Here is a 22,964-nt window from a genome sequence, read left to right as displayed (position 1 = left end):
TGGCAGATGCGCTGCTGGGTGCATCGGTTTCTGTTTCGCTTGTTGAATCAGACGCATTACATCGCTTTGTGGTGATTACCAGTGGCCGCCTTTCCCGAGTGGCTATGGACTATTTATTGGATGGACTTTAATTTCCACTTTAGGCTGTACCAGCTATTTCCACTCGTTAAATTTGTATGTGCTTTAATTTATATATTTGCTACCATAAGTATATATTTTGTGCGCAACAGAAGACGCCTTCTTCCACAGGCAAGGGAACGCAGCAGGGAGCATTCCGATGCCTTCTTTCTGTATTTTGTAAACGTGATTGGACAAATTTCTTGATACTCCCTGTATATGTACTCACAGAATTCCTTCTTGGCGACCCCCCTGCAGCAGGTATTTCTCATTACCAGGGAACAAGAAGTAGAGGAAGAAGAAGACTGAACGAGGACGCACCGTCATGGCAGACAAGCCCGATACGAAAAGACCTTCTCGTTCTGGGAGGTCGCCGTCCCCGGCGGAGGCGGCCGGCAGCGAAGCGGCCTTGAAGCGAGGCACCGGCTCCCCGCGCAGAAAGGCGACGTCATCGTCGCCTTCCAAGAGCGGCGGCTCGCCAGCCAGGAAAAGCCGTTCGTCTTCACCGTCGCCGGCAAGGTCCGTCACCGGTAGCCCCTCGAGACGTCGACGGAAGACGGGCCCGCCGTCTTCCCCGAGGTCGAAGTCACCTAAGTCGTCGTCGCCCAGGCTGTCGTCCAGGTCTCCGCGGGCTACGGTCAGTGGTAGCAAGCGGGCATCTCCCACTGGCAAGCTGGGGAAACGCTTCAAGTCTAGGATCAACGCGGCCATTCTTCGCGATCGGGAACGGCGCAGCAGGATCTACCAGTGGTTCAAGGGGTGAGATTGTGCTTGCTTGTGTTGCTTTCTCAAACCCGGTAAGTGACCCTAAAAATCTCCTTAAATGCAAAGAACCACCGCCTTTTCCTCCTGGCGTTTTCCATCTTATCGGCACAACTCGGGACGCCAACAGTCTGTTCACGTGACTTTATGACAGAAAAACTCTAGATTGGTCCATGTGTGAGTGATATCTAGCCTGCTTTGCCATTCATCGTTGTACGATGTCTCGATACTTCGTGCCTTAGTCCTCTTTGCCCGAATTGGCACCTCGTTCTGATTACTGCATTGAAGGGCCCCTGCAACACTTTTTGAGCACGGTCAGAAAACGCTGCCGATCGGTTGTAGAGGCTCCCATATTATAGCGCAGCACACGGCCTGGAATAATAAAAAATATTAAGGTCAGCTAAAAGTTGCTTTCTCTTCTTTTCACGACAAATGACAGAAGACACTCAAGAATCATACGTAGCAAGGCCATCTATCAGCCATTGGCTGATTTGAACATGGCGCGCTTGGTCATACAGGGAAGACCGCGGGAGGACACGTCACTTGTTCACGCGTGCGCAAGCGATCACACTGAAGAAGCTGAGCGTTCGAAGAAAAAAGAAAGAAAGAAGTGTTCAAGGTGACGAGGCGCATGCTGCGTAGTTTCTTTGTCCCTGTAATCCCTCCCTGCTTAGCTTCAAGTGCTTTCGTCAGGACGAGAGAATGCGATTGCAGCATGCGACAAATCTTTGTAACTCCACTCCCACTGGACGGATTCTTAAATTTTTGCAGCATTGACTTCGTAAGACAATGAGCTCTTCCAGTGAAGTAATTCTATGGTTACTTGAAAAGGCGTTTCAGGGCCCCTTTAATGAGTCATTTATCGAGAGCTTACTTCACCTCATTTAGTGACCACTAGAACACCTTTCCCGCCTGCTTATAACCGTTGCTTCGACTTTAGCCTCGCAGGACAGAAGGGATCTCCTCGAGGAGGCAGTTCGCCTCGACTAAGGCACAGCGGTCGTAGCAAGGCCAGTCCTGGCTTCATGTCACCGTTCAAGTCCGGCAGCGTGCGTCTTAGCCGCACGGGGGTGAGCTCCGACAATGTTTATGGGTGCTACTCTTGCTTATAATAATAATATTAATAATAATAATAATAATAATAATAATAATAATAATAATAATAATAATAATAATAATAATAATATTAATAATAATAATAATAATAATAATATCATAGACAACAGGTCTGTCCAAGCCAAAAGGTGGCTTGCGTGACTAGACCTATCACACCGTCAAACGACTGATTGCGTGCATAAATGTATACTAAGATTGTTGCATACAGCCAGAGGTGCAAACAAATGGTTGGTTAATATTCGTCTCGAAGAGTACAGCGCGACACCGTGATTGACCCTTCCGAGCATCACCTTCTGAACTGCTCCTCTGCTTCGGTAATCGGTGCACGCCTCAACCGTGCCGTTAAGAAACGTGCGACTGTGCGCGTAACATCGGCCGTTTCAAATTATGACGCTCGCTCGCTGAATATCGTGCCGACCAATTGTGCCCTTGCGATCTCCCACGACAGCGCAGCTTTGGCCGACTGAGTTTGTCCTATGCGCCATCTCCTGTCGTTGACAAGGGCTCTCGGAAGTGGTGCCCCGTCCTCGGACTCCTGTGAATGTGTTTCATACTTCCTATTTCTTCTGTGGTTGCTCGCTGTTCTTGCGCATCTCTCTCTTTCTCTCTACCTTTAATCCTATCCTTTTAATCCCTCCTAACCCTCTTTCCTTGTGAGCTACTGTTGAGGTGTCGCACCAAATGCAGACAGTTACGGGGCTCACTTTTCTCTTCTTTTGCTTTTTATAACCACAATCTCTCTCTCAAAGTATGAACGCTTTTTGCAAGCACAATTATCAGGTGCCCGCCCACTGCGTCATAATTACTCTTTTCGCGAACCAGCGGAGGGCCTACTATACACACCCGTAAGGTAACTCGTGAACCTATACATAATGGTTCGATTTGTTGATGCTTTTGTTGTTCATGACGATTGAATACGTCTGAGGACTTTGTAATGATTAAGCCTTAAAACGCCCTCTTGTTTCGCAACTCGGATGTTTTGACACAGGCGTGTTCGTATACGCTTCTGCCATGCTATAAAATGCGTTACGGAGACTCCATCCACGACATGACGATCGTAGTGTTGTTGTTTTTTTCAGGAACGAAGCTACTTAGGTTTTCATGAAATCCGTTGATGCCTTTATTGTATAGTTTCTATAGACCCGAAACATATGTGTTATATGTGTCTGTGCCGTACATAGAGCTTTAATAGCGTGCATAGATGGTTAAAATAGACCGTACTTTTTCTGTTCACCTGTGTGTCCATTCGTCCGTGCATCCGTCCCTCTATTCGTTCGTAAGTACACCCGTCCGCGCATCTGCATATATTAGTCGGCAACATCAACATTGACGTTATGTAACTCAGGGCTTTGCTTTGCTCCATCATCTAGCGCTCAGTTCACGTATTTGCGCTATTTCTTTTCCGAATTAGTTAAAAAAATAGCGTGAATATTTCCGCCAAGAAATCTCGAGGCTTTGTTGAAGGCTGTAAAATTATGGACTCAGTATGTGGCTCGAATGATTTGAGCCCTTGATGGGCATAACGGAATCATGACGGCTATGTAAATTGCGTTGTTTCTCACCTCTGTCGGTGCTGTTTATGTATTGTGTTATTACTGTATAATATGCTAGTGAAAGTAATAAAAAAATTCGTGACTGTGTGGTAGAAAACTGTGCTTTGTAAAGAAGACGACTTGTGTTCGATTCTTACTCAGACCCAAAGTTCTGTATATTTGTTATTTTATTTGCTATTTTCTCGATTTTTCGTTCGTGGACAAAGTGATTTTTTTACTCGCAACCAACGACGCAGGAATATCTGCGAAAGGAGCGTCTTAACGCTATCGCGATAAAAGAACGTGCGACCCTGCAACCCGTCTACGACAATTTTAAACACATTAACGAGGAACAATAACGATTATGATGAAGGCGGAACATAAAGATAAGGTTAGAGCACACGACTACTACAGCAATACTAGTACTCCTACTACTACTACTAATGTATTATTACAATAGTAATTGTTGGGGCGCTCCACTTCAGTAACCCCTCAGTGTCATATCGTGGTTCGTGACGGCAACTGCAAGATGTTATTATTACCGTTGATGCAGAGCCCGAGCCGCAGCACGCGCGAGCCCGCACCTTCTCGAAGCAAGTACGGCAGTGGCACTCTCCTGGCCCTGGTGGTGGTCGCGTTTGTCGTGGCCGTGATTATCTTAGCGGCGGGGCGCTATCTGCGAAATCACGCGGCTTCAACCCTGCACCAGTGCGTCGGCGAGACGTGCCACCGCTACGAGGAGCTGCTGTCGAACGCCATGGACCCCGAGGCGCACCCCTGCGACGACTTCTACGCGCACGTGTGCGGTACTTGGATCAAGACCGCCAGGAAGCCCGTCTACGAGGTGAATAGACAGTTTTAGTTTACGGTTAGCATGATAGCGGATGTTAAGCGAATGGCGTTACCGTGCAGCAGTCGTTGGTTGTGAACAGCGTCTTTTAGTTTAGCGGGATAGCGTTTACGTGGTTTACGTGCCCTAGCTGGGATGGTGGCGCCACCTATCAGATGGCTAATAAGCTATAGACCGTGGAAAGGAAGAGCAAACGAGAACGCCTGCCTATGCCACCGCGCGAAGCATTGTTACAAGTTTATTTTACTACTAATAAAAGCGAATAAATATGAACCACGCACCAAACACGAAAAAAATTGTGGTCTTGTGTTTACATCGATCTTGTAGTTAGGCCTAGACGCGTTAGAAATGGAAAGCTATCTCAAAAATCACGCCAACTTATCCATGATATTCGGTCATCGAAGTTAACTGAAGGCAAGCGAAACCACTTTAAATAGTCTTTTGCTGCTAACAAGGTGAATTTTTCAACAACTATGCCAAAATCACTTCGAAGCGGCCCTCCGAGAGCACCGCCATGTTTACGTACACAACGTGTACTTATGCAACCACGGTAACCTTAAATCTGAAAAATACCGCGCGTATGGTAAGCGGTACGGGCAACGTACGTGTCTGCGCATGCGCACTTCGATTCCGGTATCACGGTACTCCCGGTATCTCGGTAAGCCCGGTATACTATAACTGTCTAATGTTGTGTATGAAACGCGGTAGGAATAGCATCGAAAGTTGGGCGAGTTTCAGTGGAATCGTGTGAGGAATTGCACAAGACTCAAAGAAAGAAAAAAAGACACAGGAGTTTGTGTTCCTACGTTTCACTAGCCAGGTCCTTAAAAGTTCTTAACTTTTATTGCGGTGTCATACGTTGACAGTATTTTTTTATTTCTGCTATTCTGATATCGCAAAGGAGTAGTGTAATGCCGAAGAGCATTTGTCACAGCCGCTGCCAAGCCAAAGGTGGCGCGCGGTCCGAACAGGTGCGTTCACTCATCGTCTTGCCGCTTCGAAAAACCCGCTTAACCACTTTACCTCCAGTGCGTTCGAGCCTTTTATCTGCGCATGCATTTCTTAGTCGGGCTATGTCAGGCGTCCGTCGGAATCCGTCCACCACCCTGTCTGATAGCAACAGCTGCGTGCCCGGGCGCTTATCCTCACCCCTAGCAAATACAGCATGCGTTGCTAGAGAGAGTAGGAGAGGGTATGTGCAGTGCTTCGCTGTTCCTTCTCTTGCCGTTTGCTCTATCTCGTCTTTGCGCCTAACTTGGTCATCTGTTCACGCCTCACTCTCACAGCTCGCTGGCTGGGCGCCTCTTAAGAACATTCGGAAATGTGTGCCGGAGACGCCGCTCTGAAACGCCAACGCCGAGCGAAGAACGTTGTTTGTTTTGTTCACTTCATTGATTTTTTAATCGTGCATGCTAGCTACTAGAGCTGGAAACGTATACCCCGTTTCTCACGACAAAAAAATGCCACGGGCAGCGAAAGGTGCTATTGGCTGCACGGTGCACACACGCACAGATGCACAGAGGAAGGGACACATTATGTGATCATGTATTTTGTGCTGTCATATACTCGATTGATGTACACATTAAGTCGGTTATTTTACACAAGTGTTCTCGTCTTGTGTTGATCCCCGGACCACGACAAATTTTTCAGCAGCTAAGAAGCCTCTATTTCTAAGAAAACCGCATGGATTTCCTTGTGGCCTCGTACCAACAATGGGTGGTTGTCCAATTTCCTATAGCCCCTTCGCCACATTTCGTGTCTCCACAGAACTAATTTTGCAATATTCATTGTGTTGTGGTCTTCCTTTCGAGGTGTTATCTTCACCTAATAGTTGCCCGTTGAATGCAAGAATCACTTCATTTACTTAAAAACCCACTTTGACCGAAACTACACCTGCTGGTACTATGCATCACTCTCAAAAAGCTCCTGCTATATTGGTCTATCTGCTACAAGTTTTCAAAACGGGCCACCGCTTGTGGGGCCCTGAGAAATACCCTGGTTCACTCGTACCACCACGTGGTCGCAAGCTGCTAACGTTGCAAGTAAAATGAGTGGCTACCTGGATTGCTGGCTGTCTCGGTTCTCTGCAACTCTTTTGCGTGAAGTAAGGTCCACGAAGGAACGCATCCGCCCCAGCATTAGGTTGTTTTAGACTTTCGTCATTCCGTATGTGGACCGTTTCACAAGGCATTAAGAAGTCTCCTGGACGACCATGGTTTCATGTGCACGGGCGCTGTGGTATTCTTGGCCGCCAACATGCTAAGCTTTATGTGCAAGAAAGTAAATGAAGAGGATAAAGGGAGCAAATATTTTGTAAACAAAATACACGCATTTCCATGAAGTGAGTGATGTCGAGTGGATTAAGTAAGGTCCTAAGCTACATGACGTCTGCGATGAAGTACGGACGAATGTACGGACGGAGGGACGCAGAAGATTATCATGTATTGTGGTTTTATATAGTCGATTGGTGCATACATAAAGTCGTTTTTTCTAGGGGCGAAGCTTCTTAGGTGTGACTCCTTCCTTCCTCTGTAGCAGAATGTATTTAGCAATTTATAGCTTATGAATTGCTCAATAGATGGCGTTGGGTGTATACGTCCTTGGAAATATCATTAGATGGCGTTAGAGGTTTTCGTATAATTGACGATTTTGTACAGTTGACGAATGGGCGGGCGTAAGGATGGCCAGACAGGCATATGGACGGATGATGAACAGACACCTGGCACCTCGAAGGGTTCACCTCGCACCTGAAAGCCGTCTCCAGGTGTGAGGTGATATACAAGATACTGACAACTTGTGAACACCTGCATTTTGTCGGTACTTACCTATGAAGCAAAAAAAAATGCCCCACTTTCCCGAGGGGAATCGTGAAAAAATGCGGATGCATTGCGTAGCGTACATAACAGCAAATAGGGCCGTTCGCCGCACGTGGCGTTTTTCAGCCGTGAAAAACGCGCTAAGCGCTTCAAGCTTTAGTGGCTAGCGTTCGCGGTAAAAAAAAATACTATGAAGTAAACAAAACAAACAACGTTCTAGGCTCGACGTTAGTGACCCCACCGCGGTGGTCTAGTGGCTAAGGTACTCGGCTGCTGACCCGCAGGTCGCGGGTTTGAATCCCGGCTGCGGCGGCTGCATTTCCGATGGAGGCGGAAATGTTGTAGGCCCGTGTGCTCAGACTTGGGTGCACTTTAAAGAACCTCAGGTGGTCGAAATTTCCGGAGCCCTCCACTACGGCGTCTCTCATAATCATATGGTGGTTTTGGGACGTTAAACCCCACAAATCAATCAATCGACGGTAGTGTTTCACAGCGGTGTCTCGAGCACACGTTTCCGGATGTTCTTGAGTGGCGCCCAGGCAACGAATGGTCCCGTGTGAGGCGCGAGCGGACGAGAAAGTGGGGCGTAGAAAGGAGAGAGAGTGAACTGTGAGAGAAGGAGTGGCGAAGTGCTGCACCTACCCTCTATACGCTCTGTCGCACCACATGCCCCGGTTGCTGACGGCGAGGATAAGCGCACGCTCCCGCAGCTGTCACTATGGGACAGGGCGGTGAACGAATCCCGACGGACGCATGACTTAGCCGGACTAAGAAATGCATTCGCATTTAAAACCTGGAGGCTTACAAAGAAGGTTCAGCTGAAATTGAAGATGACACAGCGAGCGATGGAAAGGCAAATGATATTCGTAACCTTAAGAGACAAGAAAAGAGCAGAATGGGTCAAGGAACAAGCCGGGATAAAGGATATATTAGTTGAATTCAAGAAGTGGACATTGTCCACGTACGTGCCGCGTAGGCAGGATAACCTCTGGTCATTAAGAGTAACTGACCGCCCAGAGAAGGCAAGTGGGGCCTGGTGTTACTCGCCCTGGCTACCTTGCTGAGTGTGGCCAAGGCAAGGTTTGCCAGTGACTCGACGCGACACAATATGCTGTGACCATCACAACATCGCAGGTCAACTGGGAATGGTTCCTGGTGGAGATCGCGAAGCGCACAGCTGACCTCAATCCGCTCGTTGGCGCAAACCAGCGGCCGGTGGACAAGGCGGTAACCTACATCAAGGCCTGCCTGTCCCCTTTGGAGCGAGACAACATGCCCGAGGTGCGAGCCGCACTGGCGGCGGCGGGAGTCGTGTGGCCCCAGGACGCCTCCAAGACAGACTTCCTGTACAGCATGTTCTACATGTCTTGTCGCGTCTTTCAGCCGGTGTTCCTCACCATTGATGTGACCATAATGGAAGGGCCTAGGACGCTTCTTTTGTCGATCGGCAAACAGGTACGCCTGAAACTTGATATAGCGAACACCTATGTAACGAGATATCGGTTAAAGCAAACTAGATACGAAATTTCATTGACCCCACTTTTTTCAGTAACGTTCTTAACTTTTGCAGCAAACTTCTCACTGATGAATGACCACTCCAACATAATGAATGAACATTCCTCAGTATAGCAACTGAAGCGTGATTGTCGCTCCGCCAATTCGGATAATTGAGTTTTTGTGGTTGATATATCAGGCCATCACGTGACTGAAGAAAAGGTACATGGTACATATTGAAAAGCTAAGTGACGTATAAAGGTGTAATGTCTGCACATAAGAATCAGCCACTGATTTCTGAAAATATTTACGAATTGATGATGGTAATGTAAAACAAGCTGCTGTAAATAACGAATCATGCATTAGAAGTTTATTTTAGCTGTAAGTAATAAATAAACTATGTATTGTGTGTCAGAAAATTTTCTCGAACATGACACTTACCTTTCAGACAAGGTAGTATAGCTTTTGCATTTATGGTATTTTGGTAAAGGCAAGGGCGTTGCTGTATTGCCAGCGGAAGCGGACAGGAGCCCAATGTAGCGACACCATGCGACTCTTCTTCTAACCACAATTACATGACTGCCATAAAATGAACACGTTTTATTGCTGTCGAACAGGGTTCCTGAAAAGTAGGATACAAAAATAAAATAATAAGAAAGGGCGATATGTTCATAAATATTTTTGGTCACAGCACCAACAATTGTAATCGTATGATTGAAGTAAGCCGGAACAAGACGTGCACCACGTTCTTCTCATAACGCTCTCGGCAGCTCTGTATTTTCCAAACACAGATGTCTCCAACACGTGACCCAAAGGCCACATGGACCCCGCGACTTCACGAGGACTTAGATATTTGTGCTTTTATTTAAATGATACTTCCAGTGACTGCTCACTTATTGCGATTTATAGCGTTCTGTTCAGGTAAGCTAGAGAAATGGGAATGCTCTCGAGCTTTTTTTCCCCTTGGGGCACCCCATGCGGTCATCACGTGTAGAAACATCACCCCGTAAGAAAGCCTTTATATCTCACAGTTGCAGTCCAGAGTTTAGTCATTCTTAACATTGGCATCGGTATGTTTCCCGTATCTTGTTACCAAATGCTCTCCACAAATAATCCACATGAAACATATAAGCCATGCTTTCTTCAAATCGGCTGCTTTAGGTGACATATTGCCTTCCCTTTTCGTCCCCCCTCCACTTCAACCTTCTTCATTTCACGGTTCTTGCGGGACTGAATTTCGGCTCGGTGGACCGCCAAAGCCGAGGCGAATTCGGGACCGCTTCTCTAATGCTAAGTTCGCGGGAAACCTAAACATCACGTGGTGCCGTGAGCATTTGCCTAAGACCACAAGAAGTAGACAGCCATGTCCGTGTTCTTTTTCACATCAGCCGAGTGTGTTTCTTCCTCCCGAAAGATTTCCGCCCCCTGCCTCCAATATCGGAGGCATTAGTAACTTTCTGCACCTAACGTGGTTTTAGCATGACCTGAGTGATCGGCCCACTTTTGACCAAGTGACGATGTCACGTGGTGACTTCATCACGTAACGTCGAGTTGTGGGTCAACATGGTGACGTCACAAATTGGGTCATCTGTTACGTCAAAACGGCGTCTTTGAGTGACGTCAAGACGGGATCTTTTACATCACAAGGGTTGACGTCAAACGCCCACGGCCGCTGTTCCAGTTTGTTGTAGCATTAAGGGTTTCTCAATAATGTTCCTACTTTGTGAACATTAAAAAATGAATGCATCATCTGACCCTCTGAGAGTAAAGCTAACTACGTTTCACCGTTGCAGTTTTTGTCCACGTACTACAAGATATCTGAGCACGTGACCCACAACCACATCAAAGAGCACTTCCGGGTCAGCTACGAGAGCCTGGCGCCCACCAACGAGACACGGATGAATCACTTGTTCAACCACTTCATCACCATGATGCGCTTCATGGACAACCACATGCCCGTGACGGACTCGGGTAACAGCAGCGGCGACCCGGCGACCTTCCTGGAGTGGACACCATCCGTCCCGGAGTCGCGCTGGGACACCCAGACGCGACGCTTCCTGAACAGTCCGCTGCGAAACCTGACCGGTTGGTTTGTCGATCGTGTGGGCGGCTTCAGGGCGATATTCGAACTACATCAGGCCTTCGGCGAGAAGAAGATGGCCGACTTTGTGGGCTTCTTTGCGGTACAGACCCTCGTGGGCTTCACGAACATCCACCTGCTGGAGAGCTTCTACAAGGCCTCGGACATCGCCATTGAGGAACAGCGAAAGGCTTGCATCACGACTGCCTATCAGACGTTCGCCTACGCCATCGACAGCTTCCTCCAGGAGGGTATGAAGGGTGCACAGCAGGATGTCGGCACGCTCGTCAACTGGACGATGGCAGCCTTTGGACGCCTCCTGGAGTCCAGGGACGATTCGTCGGTGCTCGTGGGACACTTGGAGCCCGCCCCGCAGCGCTCGAACCTGAATCAAGCGTTCTCCATCCTGAATTCCTCCAGTCGCATGTCGGTAGACAACATCTACGCCGCGTTTCCTGAAATGGTTCTGGATGTGAGTATATGCATCTATGCCGGGCAAGGATGGTACAAGACGAGACAGGAATGTGCAAATAGCGAATTTCATTTATTTTAATTTCATTTTGTGCCACGAAACAATAGAACAAAAACTTTCGTCTTGCTTCAACACGCGGGGTATACACAAATTTAGCGGCGTTACCACTGTTCAGTAGTTTAGAAAAAAAATATCGTTCTTGCACGGACGTCGGGGCAACTGGAAGAGTGGTTTGTGGAAGTACGAGACAGTTTGTGAAAATTTACTCACTTCCCTTCTCGTGAGACAATTACTTGAAGCACCCTTCATGATCAGACATGCAATCCGCACGAACCCGAGCCTCGCGCTCCGCACACCGAATCCAAAACGGTCTCAACTGCGCAATGGGACCATACTATGGAGTTAGCGACATACATGACATTAATGGTATTATTATCGTTTGAATATGTACGTCATTGCTATCGTTTGAATATATACGTAATTTGATTATATGTCGTACGCTCCTGGTATATTATAGCCATTTTCAATTACACCAACTTGACGAAGCCTATGTGAGAGCACCAGGGTCTTATCTTGTAAAGCATGACGTACATGGCATGCATGTCTTGATTTTTTTCTGTTCCGACCAGTCATTTTTATTCGCCCTGTACTCATGTGATCTCATACCAATATGAGTATTTATTACCTTAGTGAAACGGTCACGAGAACACTATCATACGCAATGAAATAGCCACATAGACGCGATCAAAGTTTCTTTGGTTCAATACAAAATGCTTGGCATTGGAGAATAATGAGTGTGTTGATTTTTTCGTATTTTTCTGATTATCCCAACATAATGATGCATTCTAAATACGTGCAATTATATAGTAGTTTTATGTGCTCACCTTTATAGACCGAACTCAATGGTTTTCACTGAAGTAAACTCTATTCGGGAACGATGCTAACACTTGCGTCCTTTTCATGCACCCCATTTAGAAAATAATACGATTCCCTTCGGTGAGATGATGACTCTGAAATTGTGGTTTCTTTTTTTCCAGATTGCTGGAAATTCCTAGTATTATTGGTTTTTCAGATCTCGGCATATCATTCTGAATGAGTAATCACTGTATTTTGAAACACAGTATCCTTTTGCCTTTTTATGTGAGAGAACATTAAGCTTACCGCTATTACCGCTATGTCAAAAAGCTCCATCAGAGGAGCTTTTCGACATATAAACGGACTACAAGTTGTCTTAATGGCATGGCAAAAACTGCTATAGAAAGAGACAATACTATCGCAACAACCCATTTCTTAATGTTCCCTTAGTCAACCTCCAGAATTACAAAAAGAAATCACCACCATATCCACGAAGTGAATGATGTCAGAGGAGCTTGCTCGGAGGTATACCAGGCGTTTCTTGGCGAGCCCATTCTAGAAGTAGGAAGGTTTGCGAACGGGCAGGTGCATGATGTGTACAGTACGTCGAAGGCAGCGTTGACAGGCTTGTTCCAAAGCCGGCACTGCCCAGTGTTAGCCACGTCGATCGGCACATTAACCACCTGCCTCTTTATGTCACACATGCCGCTGCCATGAGTCAAATGCCCAACGCTCATAGAAGGCGGACGTGAAGCTATCAGGCGTTCTTCAACGGGGCTGAGAATAGGCAGGTGAGGGGGCTTGGGAGGATATCGGTTCCCGTTCGTAACACTTATCAAAGGAAGCTGTGCCGTACTGCCGTGCCTGCGAAATGACGAGAATGATGTGGACAAAGTCGCGAGGAGGCGAGTGCGCGGGCCATCGAAAACCAATGCCTTGTATAATTGATCCGGCGCGCACACGAAGGCTCTCTAAAGATGGATCGATGGATTGCTATGGCTGTACCCTTTAGATCGGTTGGTGGCTAACGCCAACAACCCGTAATACAGTGAACAAAAAACTAGATTTATTTTTCCGTTTAAATAGGGAAGTTGAGGACTCGTACTTTGCAGTGAAAGGTTTAATTTTCACTCGTGCCTTGATTTTAGCCACCAATCAGATAACCTCCTTCTAGTTAATTCTACCCGCTTAAAGTCTATTTTGCCCTCCCTGTCTCTAAACTCCAGTGCTTCGAAAAACTCTGCGCCATCATCCTGAACTACAGGGTGAAGCCCTTTACAGAACATTATCAAGTGTTCGGCAGTTTCTTCTTCCTCTCCACACGCACTGCATACCGTGTCTACCCCTTCGTATTTGGCCTATATGTCTTCGTTCACAATACTCCCGTCCTGGCCTCAAACAGAAGAGAACTACCCCGAGTATTATCATAGATCCTTTCCTTGGCAATTTCCTGCTTAAAAGTTTGATAGATCTCTAGTGCCAATTTCTTGATCATGCCCATTCTCCACATATCAGTCTTAGCTTCCTTCACCTTCTTCTTAACCCATAATTCTTTTTGGCGTGGCCGCCTGTTGTTTTCTAAGTATTTACCAGTCAATTTTTTGGTTCGCTTCCTCCATTTTGTATCGACATTCTTCATGTACAAGTAGCTGAATACCTTCCTAGCCCAACGCTCCTCCCTATTTCTCTTAATCGCTCCTCAAATTTTATCTTGCTGCTAGCTAGCTTCTCTGTCCTCAAATGATGTCCATCTTATATCACCTTGTACTCCCTGATTTGGTGTTGCTGTGAGCTCCTAAGGCAAACGTACGTATTCCATGTTGCTTAATTTCTAACTTACCTGAAGTTCTGATCTCATGCACAAGACCACATTGCCGAACGTCAGACCAGGAACCATGACCCCTTTCCATAGTGCTTTCACAACATTATACCTATTGTAATTCCACAGTGCCCTGTTTTTCAACACTGCTGCATTCCTGTTACCTTTAGTCGTCACGTATATTTCGTGTTTACTTAGGTACACGGTCCCATTGCTTATCCATACGCCTAGATATTTGTATTTATCTGTTATCTCTAGCATGACCTCCCGTATTCTAAGTTCGACTACCTTCATTATCATTAAAAATCATGACTGCTGATTTTTTCTTACTGAATCTGAAATGTAATCTATCTCCTTCAATACTGCAGATGTCCATCAATCTCTGCAAATCTTCCTTGTTGCCCTAGGTGGTGGCGTGCTATCTAGTGAGTTTTCTTAGAATCACCGCCTTGGGTGGTGACTTGAGAAGTGTACAGCGGCAACACTGGAGTACATCGCCGCCGGACACGGCGCGGGCATAACAAGCTTGTCCACCAAGCTTAGCTCCTAAAAAGACAGTTATTTTTTCCCGGTGTTTTTTCCCAAATTTTCATCATAATTCGTGACGCCAGCAGTCTGTTCATTTGACTTATTGAGAAAATGAGCCCTCGATTGGTCATCGGTTGCGAATGGTGGCCCACTATGTTTCGCCATGCAGTCCCACGTCCTGTAAGGCTGTCTGTCGTCACTTTCGTGTGCAATAAACTCGATTCACTTGGTTTCAAGCGTTCTAGACTGCGCAAGTGGAGACGACCGTACGCGCTGCCAAAAAGTGTGAAATTCTGATGGGCTCAACGCTTACTGCTGGCATTGTTCACTTGTTTTGTGGCGAAATAAGCAAATAAGCCAGAGGTATAGGACATTGCGCTGGTAGGAAGATAGATAAAGGTCTGACAAACAAAAATTGGCAGATCCCACGTACAGTGGGAATCGGTGATATGCGAAGCATGAATCACAAATGTTGATATGTCACAATAAATTCAGCAAAACGCTACGAGGTGGACTTGCATGTCACAATTATCATGTTTTGATGCGTCGCTTACCTTCATCGTCTCTTCACATCACGTGATACCAAATTTAGTATATGTGGAGCTAGCGAAACGGCCGCGGGCACGCTATGAGCGTGCTAAGTTATCATGTTCTTACATGGCACGAGTGTCAGGATTATCATATTTGCACCAGTCATATATTTCGTCATCGATTGACGTCACGTAACACTAAATCTGGTATATGTGGAGCTAGCAAAACGGCCGAGAGTGCATAATGAAGAGCCCAATATACTCTAATGTAGCGTTGACGCGCGCGCGCGCTGGGCACAGCGATGCTACGTTAGCAAAACGCGAGCATTCCAAGTCTGACGCCAGGCGTGATCGGCGCTACCAGCGTCCGTCGGCGTGGCCCAACGGCAACCGTCGCAAAATGCGTCATGCTGCATTTTGTGCCGATGCCATCGAGTAACATTACTCTCTGCCTATGCGTTGCCCAGACAACACTGCGTCTCTCTCTTTTCGTGATGGAGGGACGCCGGACGCGCTGAAACGCGCATGTGTTAAAGCGAGCAGCGCGGCGCGCGCCTGCGAGTATATGGCAGGACTGGTGCCTGTCTTGGCAACGCCGGCGTGACGCGACGAAATGAACGCCGGCGAGCACGCGCACAGCGTCATGTCAAAGTGTATTGGTGCCTTAACTGTGGCATGTAGTCCTGTTCTCACGTGACACAAATGGCATGATTAATATTTTTCTACCAGTCACATATCTTCGTCATCCATTGGCGTCACGTAATACCAAATTTGGCATACGGGAAGCCAGGGAAACGGCCACGAGTGCATCATGAGTGTGGCATGTATTCATGTTGTTACATGACACGTATGTCGTGATTATCATGTTTGGATGTGTAATTTACCTATGTTGCCCATTCGCGTCACGTAAAACTGAGTTTGGTACATGTGACGCTAGCGAAACCGCCTCGAGCGCATCATGCGCGTAGGATGTAGTCATGTTGTTACATGACACGCATCTCATGTTTATTATGTTTGCACCAGTCACATACCTTCGTCATCTATTCACGTACCGTGATACCAAATTTGGTATATGTGACGCTAGCGAAACGGCTGCGAGTGCATCATGAGCGTGGCATGTAGTCATGTTGATACATGACACGCCTCTCATGATTATCATGTTTACACCAGTCCCATGCCTTCGTCATCCATTCATGTACCATAATACCAAATTTGAATATGTGACGCTAGCGAAATGGCCGCGAGCGCATCATGAGCGTGGCATGTAGTCATGTTGTTACATGACACGCATATCATGATTTTAATGTTAGCGTCTGTCGCTTGTGTTTGTTATGCAATCATGTCATACCATACCAGTTTTTCAACATGCCATGTGAACGAAACCACCTCAAGATCTGCAGGACTATGAATTGAAAATCATGACATTCATGACTTACATGTCATGATTTTCATTATCTGACTAGTCAAATATATTCTTAATACAGTTATATTATGCCACACCAAGTTTCCTATTGATATTATTATCGCAACAGCCAGGAGACCTAAACGTCGTAGGCGGCTAGATAGATAGACAGATACGCTCAAAGTCGCCGAAGTTCGCTAAGAAATGCTTCGCATTTAAAAAACACTTGTGTTTTAACTCGGAGGGGTTTAGAGGACCTTTAATGTTCGATACACAAGATGCGCACGACGAAAAGACTCGTATTTTAATAGCAGCCTTTCCTCGCTCCTGTAACGATCTTTACGTCCCGGCTCTCCAACGTGCAGGCGCCTTTGAGCGACAGTATCAACGTCTCGGCCTACATGCAAGCCCAGGTTTCTAAGTCCGGGCAGCCGAGCCAGACGCTGTATGCCGGCTACCAGGCGCTTGACGCGACCGTCTTCAGTGGCTTCCGCATCAACCCGCAGCTGCTCGCATTCCCCTGGTACGAACCAGACGCCCACGTCGGCGTCCTTTTAGGCGGTCTGGGAGCGAGGCTCGCCGCGGTGACCTTCTACGACTACGTCGAGCGCACCGGCACCAACAGCACGCTGTATTCCGAGAACCAGGATTGCCTTTCGCCGGCCAGCAACGTGAGTGTCGGTGCAGACGTCGATGCCGACCTCCAGGGAGCTGTGGCGGCTGCCGCAGTCGTCGCGGACGTTTACAAGGAGGTCGCCCGAAAGAAAGACCCGAAATGGACTGGTCGCGAGGCTCCACCGCCGTGGACGAGCGAGAGAATGCCTTTCGTGTTCTTCTGCTGGCTCAACTGCGGCGACTCCGAGAGGGGCCCGATGATGTGCAACGCACCCATGATGCACAACTGGGACTTCGCGCGTGTCTTCGCGTGTCCCGAGGAAGCGCCCATGAACCCGAGCATAAAGTGTCGCATGAGGCTGTAGCCGATTTCGCGATTGTACAATAGCCCTTGTGGCTCCTAATACGTGACCTAATACGTGACATGCGATTGAGAAGCGTTTTAAGTGTATACGTGTTCAATATATACAGTAACGCAAATACTGTATGGTAGCCCCGCTCACCCTGCTATATTATCCCTGGTATTTGTGTGCGTGATAATATGGGCGCTCCAAAATGGTATCTTTGCCAGTGTGTACCTTTTGTGTGCCGAACCTCTAATGCGTAAATTGTAGCGGTGGCACTGTGTTCTGACGACGCGAGCTATAAATCTTATATTTATATTCGTCAGTATGTTACATGTGCTGGAATTTTATTGATGTTTCTGGCGCTCTTTCTGAAAAGCCAAAGATACCGAAATAATAGATGATTCATGGTAACTTGGGGTACATCAGGGCGCACATAAATATACAATGAAAAGTGGAACAATTTTTCAGGGTAGGCGAAAAATTCTTATCCTATAGTGACCCCCTCTCACTATTGAGAGTTTTTTTATATTCCGGACTTTTAAGAGTAAAGCTCGCTTTTTTATATACTCCGGACTTCCGGTGTAAAGCTCTGGCTGGGCGAATAATTTCCTTTGCACCGTCGGAGTATTTTTTGCTTTTTTTTTTTACTCCTGCAAACTGATTTGACTTCGTGGCACCTTCGCAGTGTTCCTTGCGGTTGTTTCACTCCAGCTGTCCAGAGCTCTTTCGTGGTGCCAGCGAAGTATGTACAAATTTCATTTTTTTCTTCCGGACAGATTATCAGTCAAAAGCATCGGCAGTACGCTTTTATATTATTGCTCATTGTTAGTTTCTTTATACTAATGCTCCACGCGTAGGTTAGATGAGATATTCTGATGAAACTCAGCAGCGTCACCACTTACGTTTATTTTTCACAGAACTCTAGCTGATTAAATTCAAGGAAACAATTGATTTTTTGTAGTATTATTTATAAACACTAAGCACTACATCCAGGTTTACGGCAAAACACTTGGGAAGTGAATGCCAGAGGAAACAATAATAAACAAAAAAGCCACCGAAAAGAAAACCGAATCAGATCACTTGAAAACAACAAAATTTTAAGGGCAGCGAAACGAAAAAAAGCCCGGAATGCTGAAAAAGGATCCATAACAAACAAATTAAGCGTAGTCGCCGGTAACAACCAAGGAGGTTTACAAAAATTGGTAATAACCAAGGAGTAACCACTGTTCACCATCCACGAAGTTCGTAAGTGTATGCGGAGGAAGAAAAGTTTGCCGTCCCCAAATTTACAATGAAATGAGTAATCAACGAAAATTTGTCAAATAATTGTTCGAATTATAAGTTTAAGTGTCCTTGTTTATTAGCACCGACAGTTGGGCGTATTGGTCGGGGTTCATAGTGAAGAACGGTGCAAAGAACATGAAACACAGGAAACAAAACGATGAGAACAATGACGAGGCGATCCGGCGCCCGTCGTTGTGTTTTCATCGTTTTGTGTCCCGTGTTTTTTGCGCCGTTTTTAACTTTGTCGTTCTTAACACGAAACAGTTGCACGATGTGACGATTGATGGCGTGTTGATTTAAAAATAATAAAACTTGCACATGATTTATAATCGCCGCTTTTTAAAGCCCCAATCAAGACGATATCAAACCTAAGCGCACCGCTGGCAAGCAGGAAAGTGTCAGCCGTTTCAGGTGTAGTGCTTACCTGTTTCTTTCACGCTGTACCCAAGAACACCACGACCTTCAGATTGATTCCGTGGTGCTGCTTCGAAAATACGCGGCAGCCACCTCATAGCTACTTCTAAAAGACCAACGCCCGAGTTCCTCGCACTTCTTTGGAGTTCAACAAAGGAACGGATAGGCAGTACACACTGTTGGGTCCCTCTTGCTTGGAATGTTGAGTGCCACTAAACCGAAAGGAAGAACGTAGAGCCAAACTGTTCAAGCGATTTTTGAGAAAGATATCCAGCCAATGTAAGGACTATAGATCCGTAAAAAAAAGAGTCTAGCTATGACGAAGCAGCTTAGGGTCTCGGCTCGTCCTGCCAAGGACTCCGCTTTTCGGCGTGCCATGCCGTCGTCGCGCTCCATCTGATACGCGTGTGCATCGCGAAAATTCCGTGAATCTCTCTACTCGCCACCGGTTCATGCTATGAATAACATGTTTGCCTAAAGCAACATGTTATTACTGTACAAAATGAGCGTAGTCTTTTTTTTATTTCGGTTCTGCCATACCCTGCTTTGGCATAGTTTTAAGTGCATAGTTTTAAGTTAACATTTGGCTTAGCGGAGCTGTAAGAATGCCCGATAAAATAAACCAAGGAGATGAAGGTTCTTATCTAAAACCAGAGATGTACAAACGTGCATCTTTGCGGTGAAGTGATTTATATGAAACACATTTCTTGAAACTTACGTCAAAGAGATGATGTGCATGGGAACTGGCGGTGAGTAAAGCATTCCATTTCATAATACATATACTATGAGCTAAAAGTTTCCCGTTACTGACGAAAACATTACGTTTCGCTTAAAAACGTTCTCAAAAACGGCGACAAAGTTTGCCAAGGTACTCAAGTTTTTTTTTTTTTTTTTTCGAAACCCAGACACACAAAGGTGCTCCTATATTCATTTCTATCGGAGTGTCTTATGCGCATTACTGTACAAAATAAACTTAGTCTTTTTTATTTCGGTTCCACCACACCCTGCTGTGGCATAGTTTTAAGTGTGGGGACAACCATCCCGCCCCGAGGGTAATTTTTGTCAATACGCCCTCGAGAAGTCTGAAGCATAAGAGACAGCTTTCAGCTCTAGCATAGTAGATTACCAAGTAGTCTAAATTGTCAACCAATTTTTCTTTTAAACGCGTCATCTCACACCCACGTTTACGTAAATGGAGCCTGTTTTGTCATCAGCGTTGATGTACATGTCTAGCAAGAACATGTTCTGTTGAGTTGTTATTGACGTCCCTGAAAACAACTTTTTCCAAACATGCAGTGGGACAGCTTTAGGCTCTCTCATAGTAGAGTACCTAGTACTCAAAATCGTGAATTACGTTTAAGTGTGGAGCATTTCTTAGTCGCACGATGTCGCGCCTCGGCGTCGGCGGTGACGCCGTCCACACCGACACTGCACATGCTCGCATCTCGCGTGTCGTGCCGGCCCAGGAAGACACCCGCACAACTGTCGCTCGCCTCCCCCTCTCTCGCCTCGCAAGGCCTACTGCATCCTCGCGCGGCACAACTGTTCACTCACTGGCCACCGCGTACATGTACAGCACCAGATCGCACGCTCGGAATTCAGTCAGGGGCGTGTTTACTTGGCTTTCCCTTGACGTTGAAGGCAACGCTTCTCCTTCATTCAATAAATAAGAATAACAAAGACGAAATAACAATTAGGATGCCCAAACCATACTACCGATTACCAACAATCACGTAATACCCCCCACCTCGAGCATTTACTCCAGTTTCCCCCATGAGAAGATGCGGGTGGCAATTTTTTTTCAACGCCCTCATCGCTTTTAAGCAATAAAGGTACATGCCATGGCATTTCTACATTTATAGAGACGGCTCGCTGCTCCCCCATGTACTCGAAATGATTAAACACTTTTTTTTTCTGAACACGCGATCCACCATCTGAACGAGACTGTTCCACACGGATAGGCTCAGCGTCGTTAATCAGGATGGCTCGCTGCTGTCCCATAGTCGAGCACAAAGCACTCGAAATCGTTAAACACTTTTTTCTAAACACGCAGGTCTAGCGATGTTCGACGATGTCAATGGCTCAAGCGTAGTAGTCGACACGGCTCGCTGCGAAATCGTTAAAGAATTTATAACAGACACGTAGAATCACAAAGATAACTTTTGACTCAGAATGGCTTAGTGCTCTCGGTTAACAAGGCTGTGTTTGTTCCGGCAGCTTTACTATAACTTCCCTCAACCTCACAGTAGACTTTTAACCCCCCCCCCCCCCCCTCCATACCGTACATCTCATCGCCTCTTTAACTTTGGCAGCACCTAACGGTTGCACGACTTGTCTTCTTTCAATCTTTTTTGTTGATAGCCATTGCAGAACATAACATACAGCCAGACAGATTTGTAATGGAGCGTAAACCTATTGTGTTTGAATAGTTGCTCACTGATCACCTCACGTTGAAACATTCATTATGACCTTATACTGTTTTCTTTTTTCTTCCTTTTCCCTTCTGTACCCCATTCAAATTTAACCTTTGTTCTGCATTTGAACAAGTATTGCGTTTTTATGAGATGTATGCTTCAATACTGTGATCCCGGGAACCAACTCAGAAGATGATGCGTTATGTCCTTGCCATGTAGTATTCTCAGCGTTTTTTCTGACTCTGAATCGTTCCCCACTATTTACGAACAGATCTATTTGAGACACCACTTCTTGAACGACATCTGCAAAGCGATGGTGTGTTAGCGGACCGGTGGTGAATAAAACAGGAAAGATTCTGTGGTGGGGTTGAAATACCCACGCACACTGCACGCTTCGACCCTCCCCAGCTTTCGCCTAAGTTGAGCTGAACACCCTTTCTCTCTCCCTGCGTTGTGCTTCCTCCTAACATTTACAGCAAAAGCTGTTACCATACAGATCACAAGGGCCAATTTGAACGCCATGTAACTGTCCGCTGCCACCTACGTTGTTCGTACAACCATATCATGAAATGAAAAACAAACCACTGAGCACATAGTGGGTCTCGAATCTGCAGCATCATCCGTGTAAGCTTAATGCCCTACCACCGCGCCACGCCGGTGATTGAACCTCCTTCGCAAACCTATGCAGGCGATTATGTCGGGCCTGGATTGAGGCATCATCATAATCATTACCAGGCTGCCGCTGTGCGAAAAGTACTTCGATTACAGTTGTAATTATCGCTCACTCATTATCTGTGTTCTTTTTTCGCATCTGGTGAAATACCTGAACTAAAGCTATTTAATGTACTAGTTCCCGCTCGCCTTCACTGTAAAAATTTAATTTCGTTACCAGATCAGAAAGGTTCGTTGGTAAATAAAGCACTCGTTATTTAGCAAAGGCGGCGCTTTTGGCGGTGATTATTCCCGTTTTCCCGCTAACAACACACATCACCATTGGAAAAGTTCGCACACAAACATTCAGAAAAAGCCTATCTGACCCTGTATGGACAGCTCCTCCAGAATTTAAGCACCTCTTATTTGCCTGGTGAAGCGATTTTTCGAGGTGGAGAATAATGGAAGTGCCTATAATCAAATTTCGCTGCCGCGTAATCTCCCTCCGCGCATATTCTGTGATGAGGAAGAAACCATTGGTCATTACATTCTATCCTTTCACCGGGTCACGTCCTTGATTCATAGTACCACCTCTTTGAAATCTGGGTCTGTATTTATCAAAATCATCTATTCATTCTTTTGGTACCTCTACTGTGGTTGGTTGGTTGGACCCGAGAGGAGTGGCAGGGATGTTTTGTTGGCCATCAAGGAATTCATCAGTCAGCCTGAATTCTTGCTGAATTCTCACTAAATTCTTCATCGTTTAAATATTTTGTTGTATAATTTGCTCTTAAATTCGATATATTAGTCAATAGTAGTGATACCTTAAGCCAGTATTGCACTAAAGAAAATACAGAACAAATTCA

The 22,964-nt window shown here is 46.2% G+C and overlaps 1 protein-coding gene across 1 annotated transcript; it reads left to right on the top strand.

The window, feature by feature from the left end:
* The first annotated feature begins 337 nt into the window (after window positions 1–337).
* On the top strand, window positions 338–17,768 carry LOC142772254 (uncharacterized). Its single transcript, XM_075874449.1, has 7 exons — window positions 338–876; window positions 1,820–1,949; window positions 4,081–4,371; window positions 8,328–8,474; window positions 8,577–8,648; window positions 10,481–11,239; window positions 16,739–17,768. The coding sequence occupies exons 1-7, from the start codon at window positions 443–445 to the stop codon at window positions 17,351–17,353; spliced, it is 2,448 nt and encodes an 815-aa protein (XP_075730564.1). The 5' UTR covers window positions 338–442; the 3' UTR covers window positions 17,354–17,768.
* The last annotated feature ends 5,196 nt before the right edge of the window (window positions 17,769–22,964 follow it).

The sequence above is a fragment of the Rhipicephalus microplus genome, chromosome 9 (genome assembly GCF_043290135.1).
Source record: "Rhipicephalus microplus isolate Deutch F79 chromosome 9, USDA_Rmic, whole genome shotgun sequence".
In the NCBI taxonomy this organism is placed as follows: domain Eukaryota; kingdom Metazoa; phylum Arthropoda; class Arachnida; order Ixodida; family Ixodidae; genus Rhipicephalus; species Rhipicephalus microplus.
The sequence above is the reverse complement of the archived record's forward strand: the minus strand, read 5'-3'. Positions and strand labels throughout refer to the sequence as shown.